The sequence below is a fragment of the Zonotrichia leucophrys genome, chromosome 3, assembly GCF_028769735.1.
Source record: "Zonotrichia leucophrys gambelii isolate GWCS_2022_RI chromosome 3, RI_Zleu_2.0, whole genome shotgun sequence".
Classification (NCBI taxonomy): Eukaryota; Metazoa; Chordata; class Aves; order Passeriformes; family Passerellidae; genus Zonotrichia; species Zonotrichia leucophrys.
Genome location: NC_088172.1, coordinates 48,278,687 through 48,299,669, shown reverse-complemented (window position 1 = coordinate 48,299,669; position 20,983 = coordinate 48,278,687). Strand labels below are relative to the sequence as shown.

At 37.5% G+C, this 20,983-nt stretch overlaps 1 protein-coding gene across 1 annotated transcript in view; it reads left to right on the top strand.

The window, feature by feature from the left end:
- The window catches only part of MOXD1 (monooxygenase DBH like 1), a 50,013-nt gene extending 29,358 nt beyond the window's left edge, over positions 1–20,655 (top strand). Inside the window, exons 5-12 of the mRNA XM_064706908.1 lie at positions 3,183–3,362; positions 5,655–5,757; positions 8,481–8,647; positions 10,061–10,252; positions 12,911–12,970; positions 14,743–14,885; positions 17,321–17,489; positions 20,178–20,655. Of these exons, the coding sequence (XP_064562978.1) occupies positions 3,183–3,362; positions 5,655–5,757; positions 8,481–8,647; positions 10,061–10,252; positions 12,911–12,970; positions 14,743–14,885; positions 17,321–17,489; positions 20,178–20,342 (1,179 nt within the window). The 3' untranslated portion in view covers positions 20,343–20,655. The remainder of the gene's footprint in view (positions 1–3,182; positions 3,363–5,654; positions 5,758–8,480; positions 8,648–10,060; positions 10,253–12,910; positions 12,971–14,742; positions 14,886–17,320; positions 17,490–20,177) is intronic.
- The last annotated feature ends 328 nt before the right edge of the window (positions 20,656–20,983 follow it).

Genomic DNA, 20,983 nt, shown 5'->3' with positions numbered 1-20,983 from the left:
GATGTGTCCAAATAAAAATTAGCTGTTGACTTACATCTACAGAGTTTACTGAATATTATGTACCATGCCTGTTTTTATCAATTTTTGTGTGTGTATTTCACTCCTGAAGTGGCCCTAGTGTGCCACTTTGAATAATTTTCTTTCCAGAAGTATCCTGAAAGTCACACAAATTTACAAAACAGTCCTGGTGACTCTTCAGGGCTGGTCCTCTATCATTGTGACTGGAGACCAGGAGAAGTAGAGCTCTGAAATTTATTTAATTCTGTTATCATTCATTGAGGCTATGAGTACTCTGGTAAACAAGCCACCTTGATCTCGAGACTTAATTATAGGTACCTACTTTAGCAACTAATTTTACATCTAGGACTACTTATGTGCACTTCTGAATGCATTAATGATTTCCTGAATTTGGCCCCTTATTTGAGAAACTCAGTTGTTGTTCGTCATTACTTGTAAAGCTGGCCAGAAAACAATATTTTATTTATTTGAGACAAAAAAGAGGTTTAGAAATTTCTTTTTGGCTTGGAACAAAGTAATCTGTACAGATGTACTTTGTGGAAAGTCAGAGAGGAAGTATGAGGCAACCTAAATAACTAATCTATTCTATAAGCTAAAATGACCAATAGCTGAGTAAATAGGGCAAAACTCAGCTGGGATGTAGAATGGCATATTTAAACCCCTGCTCCAGTTAAACACTACAGTAGAATATGGAATTGTATTTTTTAATTTTCTTTTCTGCTGAAGTTATCCTAGTATGTAAATACAGTTAGTTATTTTTCAGATCAGAGAAGTGTCTAAGGGCTCTGGCCCTCTACCTTCTCTTGTTTCATTTAGCAGTAATGCTGTGAGCCTTAAGAAGGAACCCATTAAAATACTTCCATGCATTTTGGAACAATGAGGGATTACTGAAATTTTCCTAAAATTTTTTAAAATAGAATTTTGACCTCTCTAATAATTTATTTCTTTCTTATTTATATGCTATTTAAAAGGGGGAAAAGAAATTTCTCTTTAACCAGATTGTAGTAAAAATATGTGAAAAGCATACCTTCACTGCTGGTCTTCATTATTTATTTCTGCATCTGAAGAATGTAAGTTTTCCTACAAGATGCATTGGAAAGATGTGTAAGGATTTGTTCTAGTTTTTTATTTTCTTTTCTTCACTACAGAAAGCTGAACAAAACTGCTTTTTGAAGTGCTGTAATTGTTTAGGTAACTGACACTAAAAACCAATGACAGGATGTGAGTTTCTAATTTTGGTGATGTCCCATTGTTTTGAGGGGAAGCTGGTTTTGAAGTAGTGATTGTAAGCACAGCAGGTGCTGGGATCTTGTAGCAGCAGGCAGAGCTATCACATGTTGGGACAAAAGTTCCCTTTTTTCTTGGTAGATAGAGGGATAATATTCTCACAACCATTTCTTGACTAACATATACAGTATGCAGAGCTTCAAAAATCTAGAGATACCTTCTGGTATTTAATGTATTAGCTGCCATGTCATGACTGTGTTTGGGTCTGCAGTACTTGGATAAATATGCAGGTGTGTGATGGAAAGAGGGAAGAAGCAACATCAAGCTGGAATGGATTTCTGAATCTTTGTCATTCAGTCTGATATATTGGGGAATACATTCTTATTTCATGGAAAAATTGACTCATCTTCTTCAAAAATACCTTCCACAGTGCAGTAATTCACAAGGGTGGTAATGCTAACTGAGCAGGGATTACTGAGAACACTACAGATGATCCTTTATGGAGTATTTCAGCTTCCCTCCAGAATAAAACTTTGGTGCATCTGAATCAATTGGCATCCTTCCACTGATTTCTAAGTGCAGTGAAGGGGGTTGTGCTCTTCTTGGGTGGACATGCAGGTGCTCAGCAGCATCTGACCTCTCCAAGAGCCCAACTCCAACGAACTTTGCAGATTCATGTCAGCAAGGGTGGCCTTGATGCACACAGACTCTGGCTGCTTGCTCCTGCCATTCCTCTTTTGTAATTAATGGTGGTTTGAACAAAATGCAGAGAGGGAAATCATGCTGACAATATTTTAATAATGTAATAAACTGCTCCTGCTTACCCTGTTCCTGTCCTCCAGTAGCGCATGGATGTGCCTGCAAAATGAAATGGATGCAAATTTAGGATGCATATATATTCTTTTCCTGTTTTAAGTAACCTTCTCTTTCCTAATACTGAAATGCAATACTGCATGGCACCCTGCATCTTAAGAGTTGCATTGTCAAAGCTTTACTTTCCTTATGAAAATATTAATCTTTATCTTATTGAATTTGAAGGTAGATATGATAGAATGGGATGAAATCTTTGAAAGGAAAAGCAAGGGAAAAACTTTCATTTTAATACTGTCCTTTATATGCTGATATTTTGTGGAATATGGTCATTCTGAAATGCAAAATAATTATTTTCAGAAGTATTCATCTTTGCCCCAGGGACATCATCTCTGACAGAGATGATTTAACATCACCCATCCAAACAGGGAGTGAACACTTACATGGAAATTAAATAATTTTAGCCTATGCAGAAATTCTGTGGTGTAATTATACTGGGGGCACTGGAGCACCCCTGAGAGCCCTCCAGCTCATCCCTGCCATAAACAGGCTGGAGCGCCCAACCTCTCAAGAATGACTTCATGTTAATAAAGTCTTTACAACTGAGAGGATTAAAAAAAAATAATTCTAATTTCTTGTAAATGTCAAAAAAATTTCAAAGTCCATTTTGAGCTGCTGAGGAATGTGCAGAAACAGGGATGAAAACCTCTGAGTAGTTCAGACACCAAGCTGGTTCAGCAGAACACATTTTCAGCTGGTTTATATCCCCCCTCCTGCTGGAATGTGGCTAAACAAGACTGGGCAGGGAGAAAAAAGTGACAGTGCAAGACTAGGATGGGAGAAGAGAGAACAAGTAAGATTGTAACAGAGGTTTTGTCCAGATGCTGAATGTTTTTCCTGACCCTCATTGATGCACTTGGGCAAAATGAAAATTTTGGAAACTTCACTCCTTGAGTTTGTGGAGTGCTGGGCTTACATCTCAAGCTAAGTACAATCTAACATCGAGTCTCCTCTTTTAAAATGAAAGTACCATAGAATTTTTAGTCCTGTCTTCATACCTGCATTGAAATAGTCACATTGAGATATGATTTCTTTTTTTTTTCTTCTTTTAATTTTGCCATTGACAGGTTAAACCATTGATCCAGAAAGGCCATGAGAACCTGGTGCACCACATCCTCCTGTACCAGTGCAGCAGCAATTTGAATGACAGTGTTCTGGACTATGGGCATGAGTGTTACCACCCCAATATGCCAGACTCTTTTCTTACATGTGAGACAGTCATTTTTGCCTGGGCCATTGGAGGAGAGGTAGGATGAATGTCTGTCTAGCATGGTTCATCAGTGGGGCTTTTTGAGGGTGTGTATCATCAGGAAATGTCTTCCTAGTATGTTAGTGATTACTTAATCTGTCTGTTCTTAATGGTATGGGATCACAGTCCCTAAATGCCTCAGCAGTAAGTCCTCAACCTCCTCTTGGCCTTTCAAGTATGCAGTGCAGTGGTCATCCTGAGTGACAACCCAAAAGTAATGAAAATAGTGGAGAGGGAGTTGATGCCTTAGGGGAGGAAGATAGCTTTGGAGCATGGAAATCTCTTGCTGTATCAGCTTGTCCCATCTGACATGGAAATACAGTGCCTCCAGCAATGACCAGTATCTGCTACCTGTGGATAATGACAGAAAGAAAAGCAGTGTCTGTAGGTGGCTTCATAAAAGACACACAGGCACAACTCTCCAAATGAAGTTTTACATTAATTTAATTAATTTTGTGCCTCACTAGGACCTGGTTTCAGTGTTGCCCCATTCAGGCATATTGTTCTGAAGTCTCTTACCTGTCCAAAGAAACATTTCAGTGTAGGAGAGGTCCTGTGTCAGTGCAGGGCCAGCATAAGGACCACTTTACATATGGCAGTGGGGCATATCTACAGAAAACAGAGGCTGTGATGCCATTCTCACCCCAGGCTGTGTTTGCAGCTTATTTCATGTTAATTTAGGCTGCATTGAAGTTAGTGCTTTCAGCTGACATAACACAGCATGACTACGAAAAGAATCCTAGCTCTTTACACCCTTGATTCACTGTGTGCCCAAATGATGATTTGGGCAGAGAGAGGGACTGGGGTGATGAAAATTTCTGGAACCTTCGTTGGCCAGCCCGCAGTCCAAAACCATCTGCAAGTGCTGCAGTGTGAGGAAGCAAGAGTTGTTACATGGACCCATCAAAAGAAGTTTAATCCACTAGGAGCATTATCCCTGGTGTATGCTTTGTGCATTTTTGCCATCAGCTATGCTCTGACCTAGTATTTGTACTTTTAACTGTCTTAATCTAAGTGAAATTAAAAACTCATATAAATAAGTTATCATTTGACAAGCCCTGTGGAGGTTTTTGCAAGGATGATGCTGTTGTTAAATCTGTAGAGAGGAATCTGACAGATCTGGGTTACATTCAGGTTTGCCCAAGTACCCATTTCACTAACTTTAGATTTAGCTTACCCCTATGTAAAATGAAGGTGATAATAATTTTTACTATAAACTGCAATTAATCCATTAATGTCCATCAAGTGTCAGAAAGTTGGAATTTCAAATTGCACATTTCAGAAAGTTAGAATGTCAAATTGCATATTAAAATATTAGCTATAAACTATAAAGTGGTGCAGATTAATTCCAATTAAAGTGAATTTGGTAAATGAGTTCACTTAGGAGACATTGGTATTTTGGGTTCAATCGGGAGTGAGCTTTTGAAGTAAATCTCCCAGTTATCCCCACTTACAAAGCTTTGTTTATCATCATGAGTGGTTTGAGAATTTGCACAGGCCTCTCTGGGATGAAGTTAAAATAAATGTGCAGGGGTGAACCCAGCACCTTTAGCAATAAATGGAACCTGACCAGAGCTTGTCCAGAGGAGCATCGTTTGGGGGCAGTGGGTCCAGCACAAGCTGTTACACCATGCAGAGCTACTTCTTTATTGGCTTGCTAGTGGAAACATAGCCATAAAAATCACCTTTATTGTTCAAATAATTTTACTTAGAATACAGTTATTTGTGCACAAAAAGCAAGTTAACTACATGCAACCTCAGTATTCCCTGGAAATTACTGCTTTCAGAAGCTGGGAACATTTGAAATGTTGATTCACTTCTTCATAAGGGTTTTATTGTCAGACTAAGTGCTTGATGATGCAATGTTTGTAAGTTTAAAATGGAATTTTCCTTTTCTGCTCGAACAATAAATACAGAATAAATAATCATAAGATCACAGGCTAATGCAGGTTGGAAAGGACCTCAGGAAGTCTCTAATCCAGCCTCCTACTCAAAGCAGGGTCAGAGGTGAAATTACAATAGTTTGCCCAGAGCCTTGTCCTCTGGGAAGCATTAGATCTACTATTTTATATTGACATAGTTATTAAGTTTATTAAGTACAAAATAGGTATATTTTATCTCAATGCTATATTCAGAAAGCTGTAAAAGAAGTGATATTTGTAAATTTTATCATTAATATGATGATATCATTGCAAGAAGGAGTCAATGTACTTACAAAGAGAAATTAACTCTTAACCATGGCAAAAAATACCTTAACTCTGTATTGATTTCCATGTGTATTGGTTTCCAGGGCTTCACCTACCCTCCTCATGTTGGCTTATCCATCGGCACAGCAGCTGACCCTCTGTTTGTCCTTATGGAGGTGCATTATGACAATCCATCAGAGACAGAAGGTTTGTAGCCCCACAGGCTTTAAAGCATGCCGGACTGGAAAATGTACTACACACAAGTGCTCATCCCTGCACTGCATGGCAAACAGAGCAAATAAAAAACTGAAGGTCATTTTTGCTCCTGATCAATAGTTCCTGGTTTACAGTGTTTTTCTCACTGCCCTTGAATTTTTTTTTGCTGCATATTTTTAGAGATACATCTACCTGAACAGTGGACAGTTTCTGAAGCAGAAGTATAGACTCAAGTGTCTAGACCATTCACCAGGCAAAAACCAGTTTATTTTAAAATATAAGCTTTTAATTTGTAATAGTGTTTTAAATTGTTCTTCCTGAATTTAATTTATATTTAGAAGAAGTAAAAGGGAGAAACAAAAAATCCCAGGAAAATCAGGGGAACTTTGAAGATGCCTCTGGGAAAGATACTTTTTTGTTCTGAAACAAAAGTTTATTAACTTACTGTACCCAAGAATATTGTGGTGGATACTACATATGAACTGAGTAAAATCCAATGCAGGATAGTATACTGGCCTTTCTTTACACCCTCGTGAATAAAATAAAATAAAATAAGAATAAAATTTTAATTAAAATAAAATTAAAATAAAATCTGCTATGTGGGCTATGGCACTCTGCCTTACTGTCATTTCCCATCTTCATATTTTAATTTTTTTTTTTTTAATTTAATGACAGACTCTGTGCTTTCAGGACATGGGATACAATAAACTTAATTTGCATCCTTGATATTGTATGCTTTTTCATCAAATGTTGCATGAAAACCCAAGAAATCACATGCTGAAAAACTGTGTCCCTTTGGTTTGTCCCTTTGATTTGGTTGTGTCCCTAAATCCGTCATTTTGTTTTAATTGACTGTTCCTGATAGCGTTGGTTTAGCTGGTGGCACATACAAAAAACTGGGAAACTGATAATGTTTTGTTTCCTTTTAAGCAATAGGAACAATTGTGCCTTGCTGGGATAGTCCCAAAAGAGCTGGGAAAATTCAGACAGTGTAGGCAGAGCAGAGTGTTTGTAATCCAGGTCATAGTTTTCCTCCTCCCTGGCAAAATACACCGTGTAAGATTGTGCCAGGAGCGCAAGAGAGCAGACCTGGGTGCTCCATCTGCTTCACGTGGGACAAATGAGTTCTCCTGACACAGCAGCAAACCTGCCACTGGGTCACCTTCCTTTGTGTGTTTTGGCACCTGCATTTTCCCAGTTTGGTGAAAGGCTGCACTGTTTGCCTCACTTTGTGACCTGGGGTAATGTTTTCTTAAGTGACTCAGATTGGTAGTGGCTTTTGGCTCCCAGTTAGGAGGAGTTGAAACATTTTCTAGTTTAATATGGATGGGTTTCACTGTTTCTGGTTTAGTAGTCCTTAACATTCACTTCTCATTTGAAAGGTGGCCTCTTTTGAGATTGTTTATCAGAAACTGTGACATACCAGAGTTTTGCCATACAGCTGAGTGTCTGACATTTAGACATTAACAATGTCTAACAATTTCTGAAGCAGAAATACCAAAAGGAAAAAGTCAAGTTGATGAGGTGATGCAAATTTCTCCAGGAAGGGAGTGAGTAGGGGTTCCCAAATGCTAAAGTTGGGATGTTGTGGGACACAATGTATCACCTTAAATGTGATTTGTATGTTGCAGAAGGTCTCAAGGCTGATTACCATTCTTAATTGGCTATGCACAGTACATATCCTTTTTTCCTTAATATTTATATGCACTACTCCATCTTAGGTATTTTAGTGACTGTGTAACAATCCCTGCTCTGTACCTTTGCCATTTGCTTATCTTAAAATAGACTGCTGATATCATATTGATGTAAAATTTGGCTTCAGGCACTGCTATGTCTGCTTTGTTTTTCAGAAGACTAATATAGGTCATTAGGAAGCATCTTACCTTCTCTGAGATATTCAATATGTTTTTTGCATTTTTCATTTCCAAAATTGAAATTGTGTCAGTTATTATTCAAAAATACAAAGAGATTAATAGATGAGCTAACAGAATTTAGTTCCTGTGCACAAACAGATTAATAATTTTTTGTGTATATCTTTACAAATAAAAATTACTAAAAGAAGACAAGTATTCTAAGCATTTAGATGAATAAGGCAACATAAATTATTATTGGATGCACAAACAAACACATATGGCTAAACATATGTGGGTGAACAAAATAGATTTGTATTATTTTGACTCTTAAAAACACAGCCTCCAAACAGCAGGCTTTGGTTCTTTAAACCAATTTCTGAAGTCAAGATAAGTTCTTGAGTCAGAGCAACATTAACATACTCTGTAATTCTCTTGTCTACTTCACTCAAAGTGGGGGTATTGTCTACAAGTCTGGGATTTAGTAAGGCAATTTTCATGTTTAATTGATGCTCTCTTAATTGGAGAGATTGTAAAAGGGATGTATTTTTCATCTCGGGTAGTCTGTAATGTAACAGGCAATCCAAAGCAAAGGGAAAAAATATAATTAATGGTAGGACCCAAGATGAAGAAATAGATAAAATTCTCAACTAGAAGACAACATGTGGCTTGAAAATTTTGAAGAGAAAAAACCACTTTCTGCATATGGTTTCACACATTTCCATAACATTGAGATTGATTTATTGATTTTCATGTAGAAAACTTATGATGTAGCATGAAAAACATGAAACAATATGGTTTGGGTTTTGTTCTCCTTTGAAAACCTGATTTTTAGCCATGGCTAAGTGTGTTCTTTTGTTGCAGGCTTGATAGATAACTCTGGTTTGAGGCTAATTTATACTCCAGTTTTAAGGAAATACGATGCTGGAGTTATTGAAGCTGGTCTTTGGGTCAGCCTTTTCCACAATATCCCACCAGGCATGCCTGAATTTGTGTCAGAGGGTCACTGCACACTGGAATGTCTGGAAGAGGTATGTCCCTTGCCTGAATCCACTGGTTTTCATTCATGGAAATAATTGGAAGAGTCACTTGAACTTCTTGCAAAATTTGATAGTTACAGTTAAAAGACATAAGCAAAGGCATCTGGTGGTACATGTTGTCCTCCAAAATGTTGTCTTTTTGAACTGGGTACTTGGCATGCTCACTACTCAGGCTGCTTTATTTATTTGAGTAATAATGAATGACACAGGGGTTGCAATGTTTTTATTTTGTGTTAAATATGTAAGCATACAGTGCTTTCCGTGGCAAAGCTATTAATAACTTTGGTATTAATAGCTTTCTGGATATAGCTAGCTCAGAAAAAAAGTTTAGACTAATTCAGATGTGGGCATGTGCAAAAGGCTTCTAATGATGAAATGAAAGCCTGAAAGGTGTTCTTACACCAGCCACAGAAACTGAAGACCTAAACAGGTTTTGCATTTATTAAGTTCTTGGTTTCATTAAGATAACTTAAATATCTCTGCAGGCAATGGAAGCACTGTCTAAAATCTATGGTGACTGTATAATGGGAGATTCTCATATACTTTGTCTTCCATAGGGAAAGGTTGAATTAATAACATGGTTTACAATGAAGGCTAAATTAGATACAAAATTTAGTTTTGTTTTTGGTGGTGTTAAATGTTGTGTATTTTCCTGGCATTTTCAGCCTTATAACTCTTGAGTTATCCATTATCATGAGGCTTCTGACCCTAGGGCTGTTCTTGAAAGGTATTGTGATGACAGATTATTTCTACCTTGAGCTCTGAAAAATAATTATAGCTGAGCATACTCAACATAAAGTTTAGATCAGTAGGTGTCAGCCAGAATGGGAGTGATGCCAGATTTGTGTCAATTTGGAAAAGTTAATTTGCAAATGTTTTTGACCTGGAAAAAAACTTTTAGATTTAAACTTATGCTATTTCCCTACCAGTTCACTTAAAGATGGAAAGTAGAGGATGTTACAACTACAGCCTCTCAATTTGAAGTGCGTCTCTTGGCGTCATTCATAACTGCAGAGAAATTCATTTTCACAATAAACATCCACATTCATTAGTGTTGGCCATTAGCACCAAAATAATGTGCAGGTTTTAGTACCATTCCTTTGAAAGTCTTAAAACTATTGACAATTATTTGCAGTCCAGTTGATTTTCATTTTAACAAATGGGTGTGTTAGGAGTAAAAACATGTTTTGGTTATAAAAAATAATCACAGAAAAAACCCTAGTCTTTTTTGTACATAAACCCCGAATTTCACTTAATGTCTTGGTTTTGCTTCAGACTGCATTTTTCAGTAAACTGAGTGAATTAAAAATGCATTAATGAATGTATTTTCACTGTTTGTAGATGGAATTACATTACATTACTTTTAATTTGGGAACAGTGATGATGTTGGTTTCTCTTGGCCAGGCTCTGGGTGCTGAGAGACCTGCTGGGATTCAAGTGTTTGCAGTGCTTCTCCATGCTCACCTTGCTGGCAGAGCTATCAGGATGCGCCACTTCCACAACGGCGAGGAGCAGAAGCTGCTTGCTTATGACGACGAGTTTGACTTCAACTTCCAGGAGTTTCAGTACCTGAATGAAGAAAGAACCATCTTGCCAGTACGACACTCTTAGTTCTTTTCCTGAAAGTGTTTAAGAGATCATGTGCCTATAATTTTCTTACCTTTAGGATTAAATTTGCCACACAATTTCTTATCCCAGCATCATAGAATTCTTGGATGTTCTGTTACGTTTTCCACTTATCGCAGAGTCATTCATGCATTAAAGTTTCAGTGTCTCAGGAGTGTCCACATGAGTCACCACAGAACTGGCTTGGTTCACCAAATCAAGCTATTCCTTGGATATGTTTGATATCCATAATAATTGAACTTTACTATCAGAAATGTTTGAACAAAGCAGATTAGAAAATCCCTTGTTTTGGGCTGTACCATCTTCACTCATCCAGAAAGATGAATAATGGAAATGCCTCTGTATGGCTTTACAGAGCTGTGGGACCAAGTAGCATATCTTCAGTATTTGCACACAGCAAGTATCCAGCCTTACAAACATGTTTAAAAATCAGCCAAGTCTTCTGTTTGTTTCACACTTTTTCTTGTTGGGAGCAAAACTCCATGCCCATGTTCCAGCTGATGTTTTACTAGTAAACAAAACCCTTTGAAAGAAGAAATCATACAACTCTATCTACTGTATTCCTGAAAATAATGCAATAGAACTTGTAGAAATATTCCAACTACAGTTATATTATAAACCAGTAACTATGCATAGGTATTGCAAGAAAGGAGTCTGCATTTTTAGTGTGTCACTCATTTAAAAATTATTCACTCTTCTTTTGTTCCACCCAGTATCCATATTTAAGTTTTGGCATGATGACGGAAATTTTAGTGCTGCAAAGATCTCCTTGGTGCTCCAGATCTGGCCAGGAGAGCAGCTTGTCCTGGTGCATGTGAAAAAGCATGTTTTTAAATTGCCAGTTGCAAAGCGTCAAAAAATTGAATTTATTTACAATTGGAATCACTAAGGGAGATGGGTCTGAAAAGAACATTGAAATGACTGAACTTCAGGTATGATCAGGAGCCCCATGGTTTAAACTTCAGGGGCTTCTCTTTAAGCCCCTTTCTCTCTTATGTCTCTTCTCCCACACTGTGAGGCTTTGATATTTGTACTTTAAAGACAAGAAGCTAAAATGCTAACTTTATAGTTTAATTTCTACAGCAAAATGTGGATGTTCAAGTGCAGAATTTACTCTTTGAAGTCAAATTGCTCGTAGTTTAGGGGCTTCAAAGACAAAGTACCTCCTTCAGGAAAGAAGGTTGAAGGGTTTAGGAAGAGGGCTGGCAGAAGATGACAGGTTTGCAGAGAAAGCCTGTAACATTTTTAGGAAAATTCGTGCAATTATAACAGGAGGCCTCTTAAAATTCAAGAACATAAGGGAATAGACAACAGAAAAACTATAAAGAGCATTTGATAGTAACAGCAAAACGACAAAAAAAAAAACCCAGCTCAAGTAGAAGATGGAATTCTTTCTCTGAAGAGAACCATTTTTTATGCCTTTCATTTTCATCTTATGCAAAACTACCAGTGCAGCTTTACATACATCATCTGGTATAATTCAGAGGACAGTTTAATCAGTTAACTAATAATATGATTTTTCACGTAAATTCTTGTTATTCTCTCTTTCTATAAGCTCTCGCAAGAGTGTAACCTTCTTTCAGTTTGTGGAGTCCATGTTATTTTTTTTCCTCACATAGTAGCTCTCTCTTCTCCATTTGGAAGCAGCAGATCTAGTCTAAGAGAAGGAACAATTTTAGTGAATGTTATCCAGTCTTTAAGATACAAGAGCCAGAGACCTCATTGATAGGAACAGAATATTTCCACTGAAAGCAGTGACACTGTGCCAGCTCAAGCTACTTCAGAAACCTCTGTCTCCATTTGGCTGACATGAGGCTGATGCACCTTCTTCCAGCAGTCTGGAGTACAGATTGTCCCAGCCTTGATCTAGAGAAACAGCCTGTAGGAAAGGAGAAATTCTCAGCCTTTGAAGGGTGATCTGGTTTTTTTTAGGGAAGTATAATGGTTGATAAGTAAAGATAATGATACAAAAAACATCCACTTGATTATCACGGTGATTTTCAAATTTGTACTTGATTAGGTACAGGGAGTGAAACTATTACCAAACTGTAGATCAGTTTGTCAAGACACCAAAAAGTTAATTGTATGTGCTTGAGAAGGTAAGTATTCAGCCTTTCCCATACATATCTGTCAATGTAGTGAAGTCTTTGCCTGCCACTCCTCTACTCCCAGGCTTGGCAGAGATATAGTTGTTTTTGTGATGTGGAAAGCCTTCTTTTCCTCATTTGCCAAATATTTCTATTGAAGTTGGCAGTGTAAATTAGCCTGGGTAAAGTAGCACTGGATGAGTTTTGCAGCAAGTATCATTTGTTTACATTATCTACTATATAATTTTCCAGAAAATTGGATGGTAACTGTGTACCTTCATTGCTATTTTAAAAGAAATCCAGACAACACTCTTATTAAGACGCTGTTTAAATCCATGGGGGAATCCCTGAGGATCTGGATAATATGAATACTAAGTGCCAAGGCCTTAACATATGGCAATTACCTAATCCTTCACTCTTTCAAAAAGTCATATCCACTGCTCTGATATTTATTACTTAAGTGCTTGCTGTCATCTGTGGTTACCTGAAACTGGTGTTGATAAAGTTCAGAACTGTGAACTTCCTAAACTTTGTATTTCAGGGGGATAATTTAGTCACAGAATGCCACTACAGTACTGTGGACCGAATTCGTATGACATGGGTAAGCAATATTTTGGTGGATCAAAATAAGTACACAGATGAAACTGGGGACTAGAATCTTTTTCACAGAACACTGTTTTAAAAAAGTGAATTTACTTACTAATTCCTGTGTGCACATAACTATTTATTGTCTTTCCTTTCATAAATTCTTAGTTTTTAAGGTCATCTGAGCTATTGTGATCTTAGTCTGATCTTTTGCTTAAGGCATTCATATGCATAGTTTGTAAAAATAAGCACGTCAGCTCATAAAAAATCCTTAGAAGTCAAATTTTTCTGGTATAAGGAGTGCTTTCTTCACAACATGTATTAACATGCAAATTCTGCATACTGTAATGAATTATTTTTATGAACTTGTTACACATTTTTCCCTGGAGTTGCAATTGCCAGTTCTTTTGTATTGATTTTTAGATAAGCTGTGATCAGGAGGTTTTCCAACTATTTAGTTTTGTGCCTAATACAGAATCCAGGCAGAACAAAGGTCCTTGGGTTGGGAAGAGGTGTTGGGAACCCACTCCTCCCTACTGAGGGTGTCCAGCTCTGGTTTGGCACAGTCCAGAAGCAGCTGGATAGGTTAACAGAGGCACTGGCCTTTGCAATGCAGTCACTGGGTTTTGGAGGTGAAGTAAATTTGGTTACTCGGACATGGGCTGGACTGTGCCAGTTGTCTAGGAACGCACAGAGTGATGCCAAACCCACTTTGTCTATGGGAGGGATACAGCTGCCTGTGCCAGGGTCTGATGCTGCTTCCTGGGGAGTGGCTGGATCCAGACCTCTGGGAAGTGAGACCTGAGGGCTGTCTGTTTTGCAGGGAAAAGCTGTTCCTGGCATCCAGAGAGAAAAGGGATACTTCTCCCTGAGTAATGGATTGCATGTAGGCGCATGCAGTAGTTATTTAATGAAAAGCAAAAGAGCAAGAATGAAGGCTTTTGAGTTTTTGTCCTGTTTTCCTGTATGGTGACCACACTAACTCTTGGCTCATGTGTTTGTTTTCTCCATTCCTATTCCTGTGGTTCCATGAGACTTGTGGAACTGTTCCCACCCAGGATATAGAAACATGCAGTTTATAATCTTGTCCATGTTTACCAAGATTAATTTTAAGATGGTTGTTTGCCCCATAGTTCTCAATGGAAGATTGCTTAAGAGTCTGTTTCTTCCGTTAGCTAGAAATATTATTCTAATAACTAATTTTATAATGCATGCTCATTTTTTCTTGAGTCAACATTATCTGTTAATAGAAATAATTCTTTTCCTTCCTGCTTTTTACTGGCATATGTACTTACAACCTAAGTTCATAGGTTGTAAGGAATATGAATCTTCCATCCCAGCCTCTGTTTTAAAAGGCAAAGCTAAATTAATTTCTTAATAAACATATTTCTTATTAATAATATTTCTTATTAAACATATTAATTGTCCTACAAGATTTTTTTCCTTATTTGTTCCACTTTTCTGAAACGTGGTAAATCTAAGTACCTCGGGGGCAAGTGAAAGCAAACCTGAACTTCTCAGATAGTACACTTCAATATAATATGAGCCTTATTTTATTCACAGGTGTTCTTTCTGATGTCTTTTAACTTAGAAGCTATTGCTTGACCTTCCAGAGTATTTTGTAATTAATTATGTAATAGTCTCTTGCTACTTGATAACCTCATGTATGAGATAAACTTGTCAAATTTGGCCTTCTGATACACCTTTCATTAGCCTCTGAATGCTAATCGGTGGTTTAATCTATGGGATTCCAGTGCTACCCTGATTAATGAAAAATCCCATTTTCAGGGTGGTCTGAGCACCAGGAATGAAATGTGCCTGTCATACCTGCTCTATTACCCGAGAATCAACCTCACCCGCTGTGCGAGTATTCCTGATATAATGGAACAGCTCCAGTTCATCGGTGTTAAAGAAATCTATCGACCAGTCAGGTACGTAAAATCTTTATGAATATGTGCAGCACCTCTCTTTCTGTCTGTGGGATTCTTGGATCATTTTCATACAACTTTTCTTTCTTTCTGGTAGAAAGAAAAGAAACATAGTCACTGTGCCACGTTTTTTGGTCAATATGCTGTGCTGCCATTTTTCCTGTCAAATTATTTTGCATCTTTTTTTCTTCTGATAGAAAAGCAGTTTCTTCTTTTAAGGAAATAATACTGTTTATATTGTTTTGTTTTGGTTTTTTTTACCACATACATCTGTAAAGATGCTATATATCAATGTTTTAAATCTACCAATTTATTAAAACATGTCAATGTCTCATATATAGAGAAGTAATCTTGAAAAAGAGTTTGTGAGCTGGTTATTGAATTTCCCTGGGTAGTTTTGATGACAGAAATTCCGAGGACAAAAATATGTTCCTTATAGTGCTTAAAATTAAAGCATCTCCACAGGAGGTTGTAAACAGTGAGAAGAGTCAAGAAAATTGGAATGTTCCCATATGAATGAAGTGCAGAAAAATAATCAAACAATAAAAAGTTGAATGAACATTTTGTGGTGAAAGGTGAATTACATTTGTATTTTTAGTTGCACTAAACTACGGTAATCGTAAGATTTTAAGATCAAATGGATAGACTAATTGTGTGTCATTACAAATTTTAAAAGTTGTCTTTGCTTATACAGTTTATCTTAACAAACCATATAAAGCTATTATTGCAAAATAATTTGACATGCAGGCTTAGTGGTCTTAGTTCTGAAATTTATGTTCAAGAAGAGTTTGAAGGAAGTCACAGTGCAATCAATGTCTACATAATTTTCCACACTATTTCCATTTACAACCTCTTTTAATGTAGGGAGAACAGAGTTTCTAAATTAGTCCTATCTAAAAGAGTCTTTCTGAGCTTAGAAAGAAAATACTCTAACAAATGTATGCTCTCTTGAGTGTTCATTCATGATAACTGTACTTAAGCAAAAAAATGCACATTTGGCCTGGGGAAATAAAGAAGTTCTGAATAGAGTAAGTATGCAGACTGTCTGCCACAAATGGAATAGTAATTAGAAGAGGAGATTATTAATGCCTTTAGTATTTATGACCTAATCCACAATTCTTGTTTCATTAAACTCTGTCTGCCTAAGGATATGTGACCTGATCCTCATCTCTCTTGTGTCAGTCTAACACTAGAATTGCTTCACTGACTCTTCCAAAGTCTCTTTTGACATACAAATGCAAACTGGGAGTAGGATCAAAGCATTGTGGCTCCCTTTAAAACATTTTTCCTCTTTCTGGTAACACAACAATAGTTTAAATCATGAGGAGCAGAGATAAAAGTGATTGGGCTATAACAGTGGCCTGAGTACCAAAATACTTGATTAAAATCACAGTCTGTATGCCTAGATGTTGTGGACCAGAACTCTGGCATAGGCAATTTCCCCAAAGCAAGTGGGAGACAACCTAGGAGAAGGTAACACAGATCTGTTTAAAGTATTCTGAAAAGATAACTCATGGTCCAATCACAGTATTAATTAGGTTACTCGATAAAAGTTTAGATACTTCTGTTCTTCCTCTAGCTGTATTGATTTTGTGTTTGTAAAAGTTTGATTCCTCTATCATGTTTTTTTCCGTTTTTCTCAGTAAAGTCAAACAAGGAGAAAGCAGAAACAATTGAAAAGGTTGTGGGTTTTGGTTTTTTGGTTATTTTTAGATTTCCCTATGTTACTTGTTTAGTTTTCTTTACTAAATGAAATCTCATTCCTTCCCTTTCCATATGGCTGGTGAGAAATGAGATTGTCCCCATTTGTTCATGGGAAGGATTCCCACACTTGGCCAGACAGATCTTCCAGAGCAGTGCAGCAGGTCTCTAAACCACCTCTAGCCAAGTGTGTCCTTGCAGCCAGCTTGCAGGAATATGCCAAAGGGAATGTCCACAACACCTGTTATTATCTAATGCCCACCAGCGCAGAGCAACTCCTCAGTTCTGACCTGAGCTTGGCAGAACCGTCTGGAAGCAGCTTTCTAATGGCAAAGGTTCCTTGGCAACGTGGCCTGCCAAACCTAGGAGTGGGTGTGGCTTTCTTTTGTTTTTGTTTTCTTCAGAAGTTACAGCAGATCTGTTTTGTATTGCTTGTGCATTGAGCTTGTGGATCAGAGAAGAGCAATACAACTCTTGAAGTCTTTCATTTCTAAAAGCATCTGGTAGCAAGTACTAACCTGCTGACAGCCTTTCATAAGGTTGTCAAAATCAATGAATCTGCATCCGTTTTCAGTAGAAGAGAACTTAGTTGAAAAGAGAACTTAGTGAGCTAGGCATAATATACACAGTTGTAGTATGTTTATTTTTCTGAGTAAGTTCCCCAAAAGTTTTCCTCATTCATTTCAGCTTGATAGTTTTTATCTATTTCTTTAAATTAATTGTTTGTTTTTCTTTAGGACTTGGCCTTTCATTATCAAGAGTCCTAAGCAATATAAAAACTTGTCTTTTATGGATGCAATGAACAAATTCAAATGGTCCAGATCAGAGGGTCTCTCCTATAATCAGCTTGTGCTTAAACTACCTGTGAACGTGAGATGTTCAAAAACAGATAATGCGGAATGGTCGGTAAGTCTGTGTGCTGAAAAGGAGGCAGCGATGGCATGAAACTAATCTGATTTACTGTGTTTCAATGCATGTGAATAACTATCTGATTATATGTCTTCAGGATGTTTACGCAGCTATATTTGATTTACATACAATAACAAATGATGAGAATGTTTTACCAGTGCTTTCACCTGAGTTCTAGAAGCGTTTAAAACGAATAGAAAAGTTCGAGCTTTAATCAGCACTTGGGATCAGTAATAGGAAGATTGAGTATTTCAGTGAGGCTGGGACTGATCAGAGAGCAGCCATGTGTGTCCAGGTGAAGTGACCATGCCCGGAAGCTGTCCTAGCTTGGCTACCTCCATGGTCAGGGACCTATGTCAGGGTCTTGCAACAGATGATTTGAAATCCCTAAATCAGGTTTCCTCTCTGAGACACCTTCTAGGGGAAGCTTACTGACTGCATAATGAAACCTTAAGAATCTGCCTTCTTAACTTGGGCATCTAGACAACCTAAAGCTGTATGAATACTCTTGCAATAAGTCTTGCTTTTTTAGTGGTCCTAGAATTGTCTATAGTGTTGGGCCAGAAAAATAAAATTGGATAGTCTGTTCCCTTTGTGCAACTTATTAAGATTTTATCTTCCATGGTTTTACTTGCCCTATTGTCTTGATGAAAAAACCTGTAAGAGAAAAAATAATTCCCCAATAAATTATTATTTATTTTAAATATCTATTGGTATTTTACCAGAATACTGCTAAAAAAAGTTGTCATCTTTAATGTTGATGTTTGTTTAAAAAGAATGGCTAGTGCATGTCATATCATCTCTAAAAGGGATGCTTTAAAATATGTATTCCTCTTGAATTCCTTTACAGACTCCAAATTCTACGCTTTCACTTTTTTGAGATTTTCTGCTCAGAATGAGAGGTAGTCTCACTGTACCAGCTTATTTCCTATTGTGATTTCAGTCCAGTGTAGCAGAGCTGCTGTGAGATACTACTGATGAAGTAACTCCTATGAAAGGACTTCTGCCTCGTCCTCCTCACCCTAGAAGATAGCCCATGCTTCCTCATAGTGTGTCACACAGTCCTTTCAGGTGGTGAAGAAATTGCCCTTCCTACACAGCATTCTTGTGTTTTTCCAACATAGGTCAGACTGTTCTGCCCATTGGACGACAAAGGAATGCTGTGTGCTATAAGTAATCAAAGAGGTTCTGTCCCATTGTAGACCTCCTGTGGAAAGTAGCTGTAGACAGAAAAAAAACAGTTGTAGAAAATTCTGTGACTTTTCACCAGTTTTGGTAAAACTTCTTGACCTTTACAGCTGCTGGCTAGTAGCAATTGCATAGCCACCCTTTCACTGATTATTTGTCAGAGGACAGGTCAAGATGATGAAAAGCACAGAAATTTTATCAAGTGGGGATAGGCTGAGGTTTTTTTAATGGTATGCTTTCTGGAAAATACTGTTGCTCTTTATCTTACAGGATGAAGGAACAATACTTACAACTCAAAGAATGAGCTCACTGGAACTGGGAGTTCTTAGCTCTTCCTTAATCATAGTTTCCTTTTTCAAAATGACATGGGCATATTCTTCAAAGCTAGATTAGAACTCTTTCCTTTCTCTTCCCTTATTAGTGATATTGCACTTAAATGACCATCCTCATCAAAATCAGGGACAGATTTAATCTGAATGGCCAAACAATCCCTCAGTTGTTACAAGACTGAAAAAAATTGAAGCAGAGGAACTGAGTTGAAAATACCTTCTTTTTTCTATAGAGTTGGTCTGTATTTCAGTTTTACTTTTGTGTTGTGTTGTGTTGTGTTTGCTAAGATTAAGTTTGCTAATATTCAGTTGGGGTTTCTTTCTAGGGTAGAGAATAATAGTAACATAGATGAAGTCCCCAAAGCAAGCATATGCTGTACAGGTGGGCATTCAAACTTTCAAAAATGTGCCCAGGAGCATACTTTCTGCAGAGCTTATTTTTTTTAACGTGTAGGGAGTAAATTTAGGAAAAGCAAGCTGAGTTGTGTACACAAATGTCTCCAATTTCATGTCAAAACTATAGCAAACATTTAGTTACGTCAAATCCCATAAAATTGCACTGAGTTTTATGGGAAGAATGAAAAATGCTCAGTATATAGCAATATGACACTGCTGTATGTGACCTTGCTTGAGCAGGGACATGGAACCCAATGACCTCCAGAGATCCTTTCCAACCACAACCATTCTGTGGTTCCGTGGAACAAAACCTGTGTACACAGTTGTAGCTGTTTTGTACGTGCAAGTGTGAGCCTTGCACTTAGAAATGAACACATTCAAATATCATCCTATGTCCCCACAGCAGAGTTGACACTGCCAGCTTTTGTTTTTATTTGACAGAAAGATGAAAACATCAACCAAACCTGCCAAACTACCCCACAAAGCAAAATAAGGTTATTCAAATCAAGCAACCAAAGTCTATCCTTGCTTGACTGGAGAGGATGCCAGTGTGTACTGCTGCTCTCAAGCTGAGAATGTTGGATATGGCTGATCATTTGGCATGCAGTATATTCATACTTTTACTGAGCTTGATTGTTTCCACAGTGAGAGTCACAGCCCAAGTACAAAACTATCAATAGACTATCAGGCAAGCTGCCAATTATCTTGAGACCAAAAAGAGTTTTCTATTATGTGACAAAACTCTGATAATTTTATGCTATTTTAATTTCAGATCCAAGGCATGACAGCTTTACCTCCTGAAATAGAGCGACCATACAAGACAGAGCCAGTAATATGCAGTTCATCTTCCTGTTTAAGTTGCGGTTTATTCCTTACCCTGTTGTGTATTGTATACATCACAGCCAGTACCATAGGAAACACTGGGCCCTTTGTATAATAATTTTTATTCATCTGTGTTCTGTATGCCATGCAAGTTCTGATGTGTTTGCACTGTTGCTATTGTAGATTTATTTTTTTACTTATTAATGAACTAAATTTGTTGGATCAAAACAAAATGTGTACATCCTCTGGAAACTGTGGGGGTTTTGGTTTTCAATGTAAAATATGTATGAAATACAGTAGGTACACTGACACATTGCATATTGAAATATTTTCCTGTACCATTTTCTTATACTTTGTCCTGCCTCTTCCACATGGTGCGTTCAAAGTCATCTATGTATATGGGTAAAATTAATAAACTAAAAGCAACTTAGTTAACCACAATCAGCCTCGTCTGTGTTGTATTATTTTGCCTTGACTGTTGTTATCTGCAGGTAATGAAATCACTGCTCTATGGACAGGATTTGCAAACATAAATTTGGGCATGTCTGGCTGACATGTGCCATAAAGCTATGGGAAGAAATCATTCTGTCTGGACATTTCTGGGAGCAGCACACTGCAAAACCATCTCAGCTCCTGAGATACGAGAACTAAGGGTGCTAAAGGGATGAAAAACACAGGAGAACCCCAAATCTCCTCATCGTGAATCCTGTACAAATCTTTTGGCTTGGTTGGCATTTCTTTTTCCCGATTCCAGGT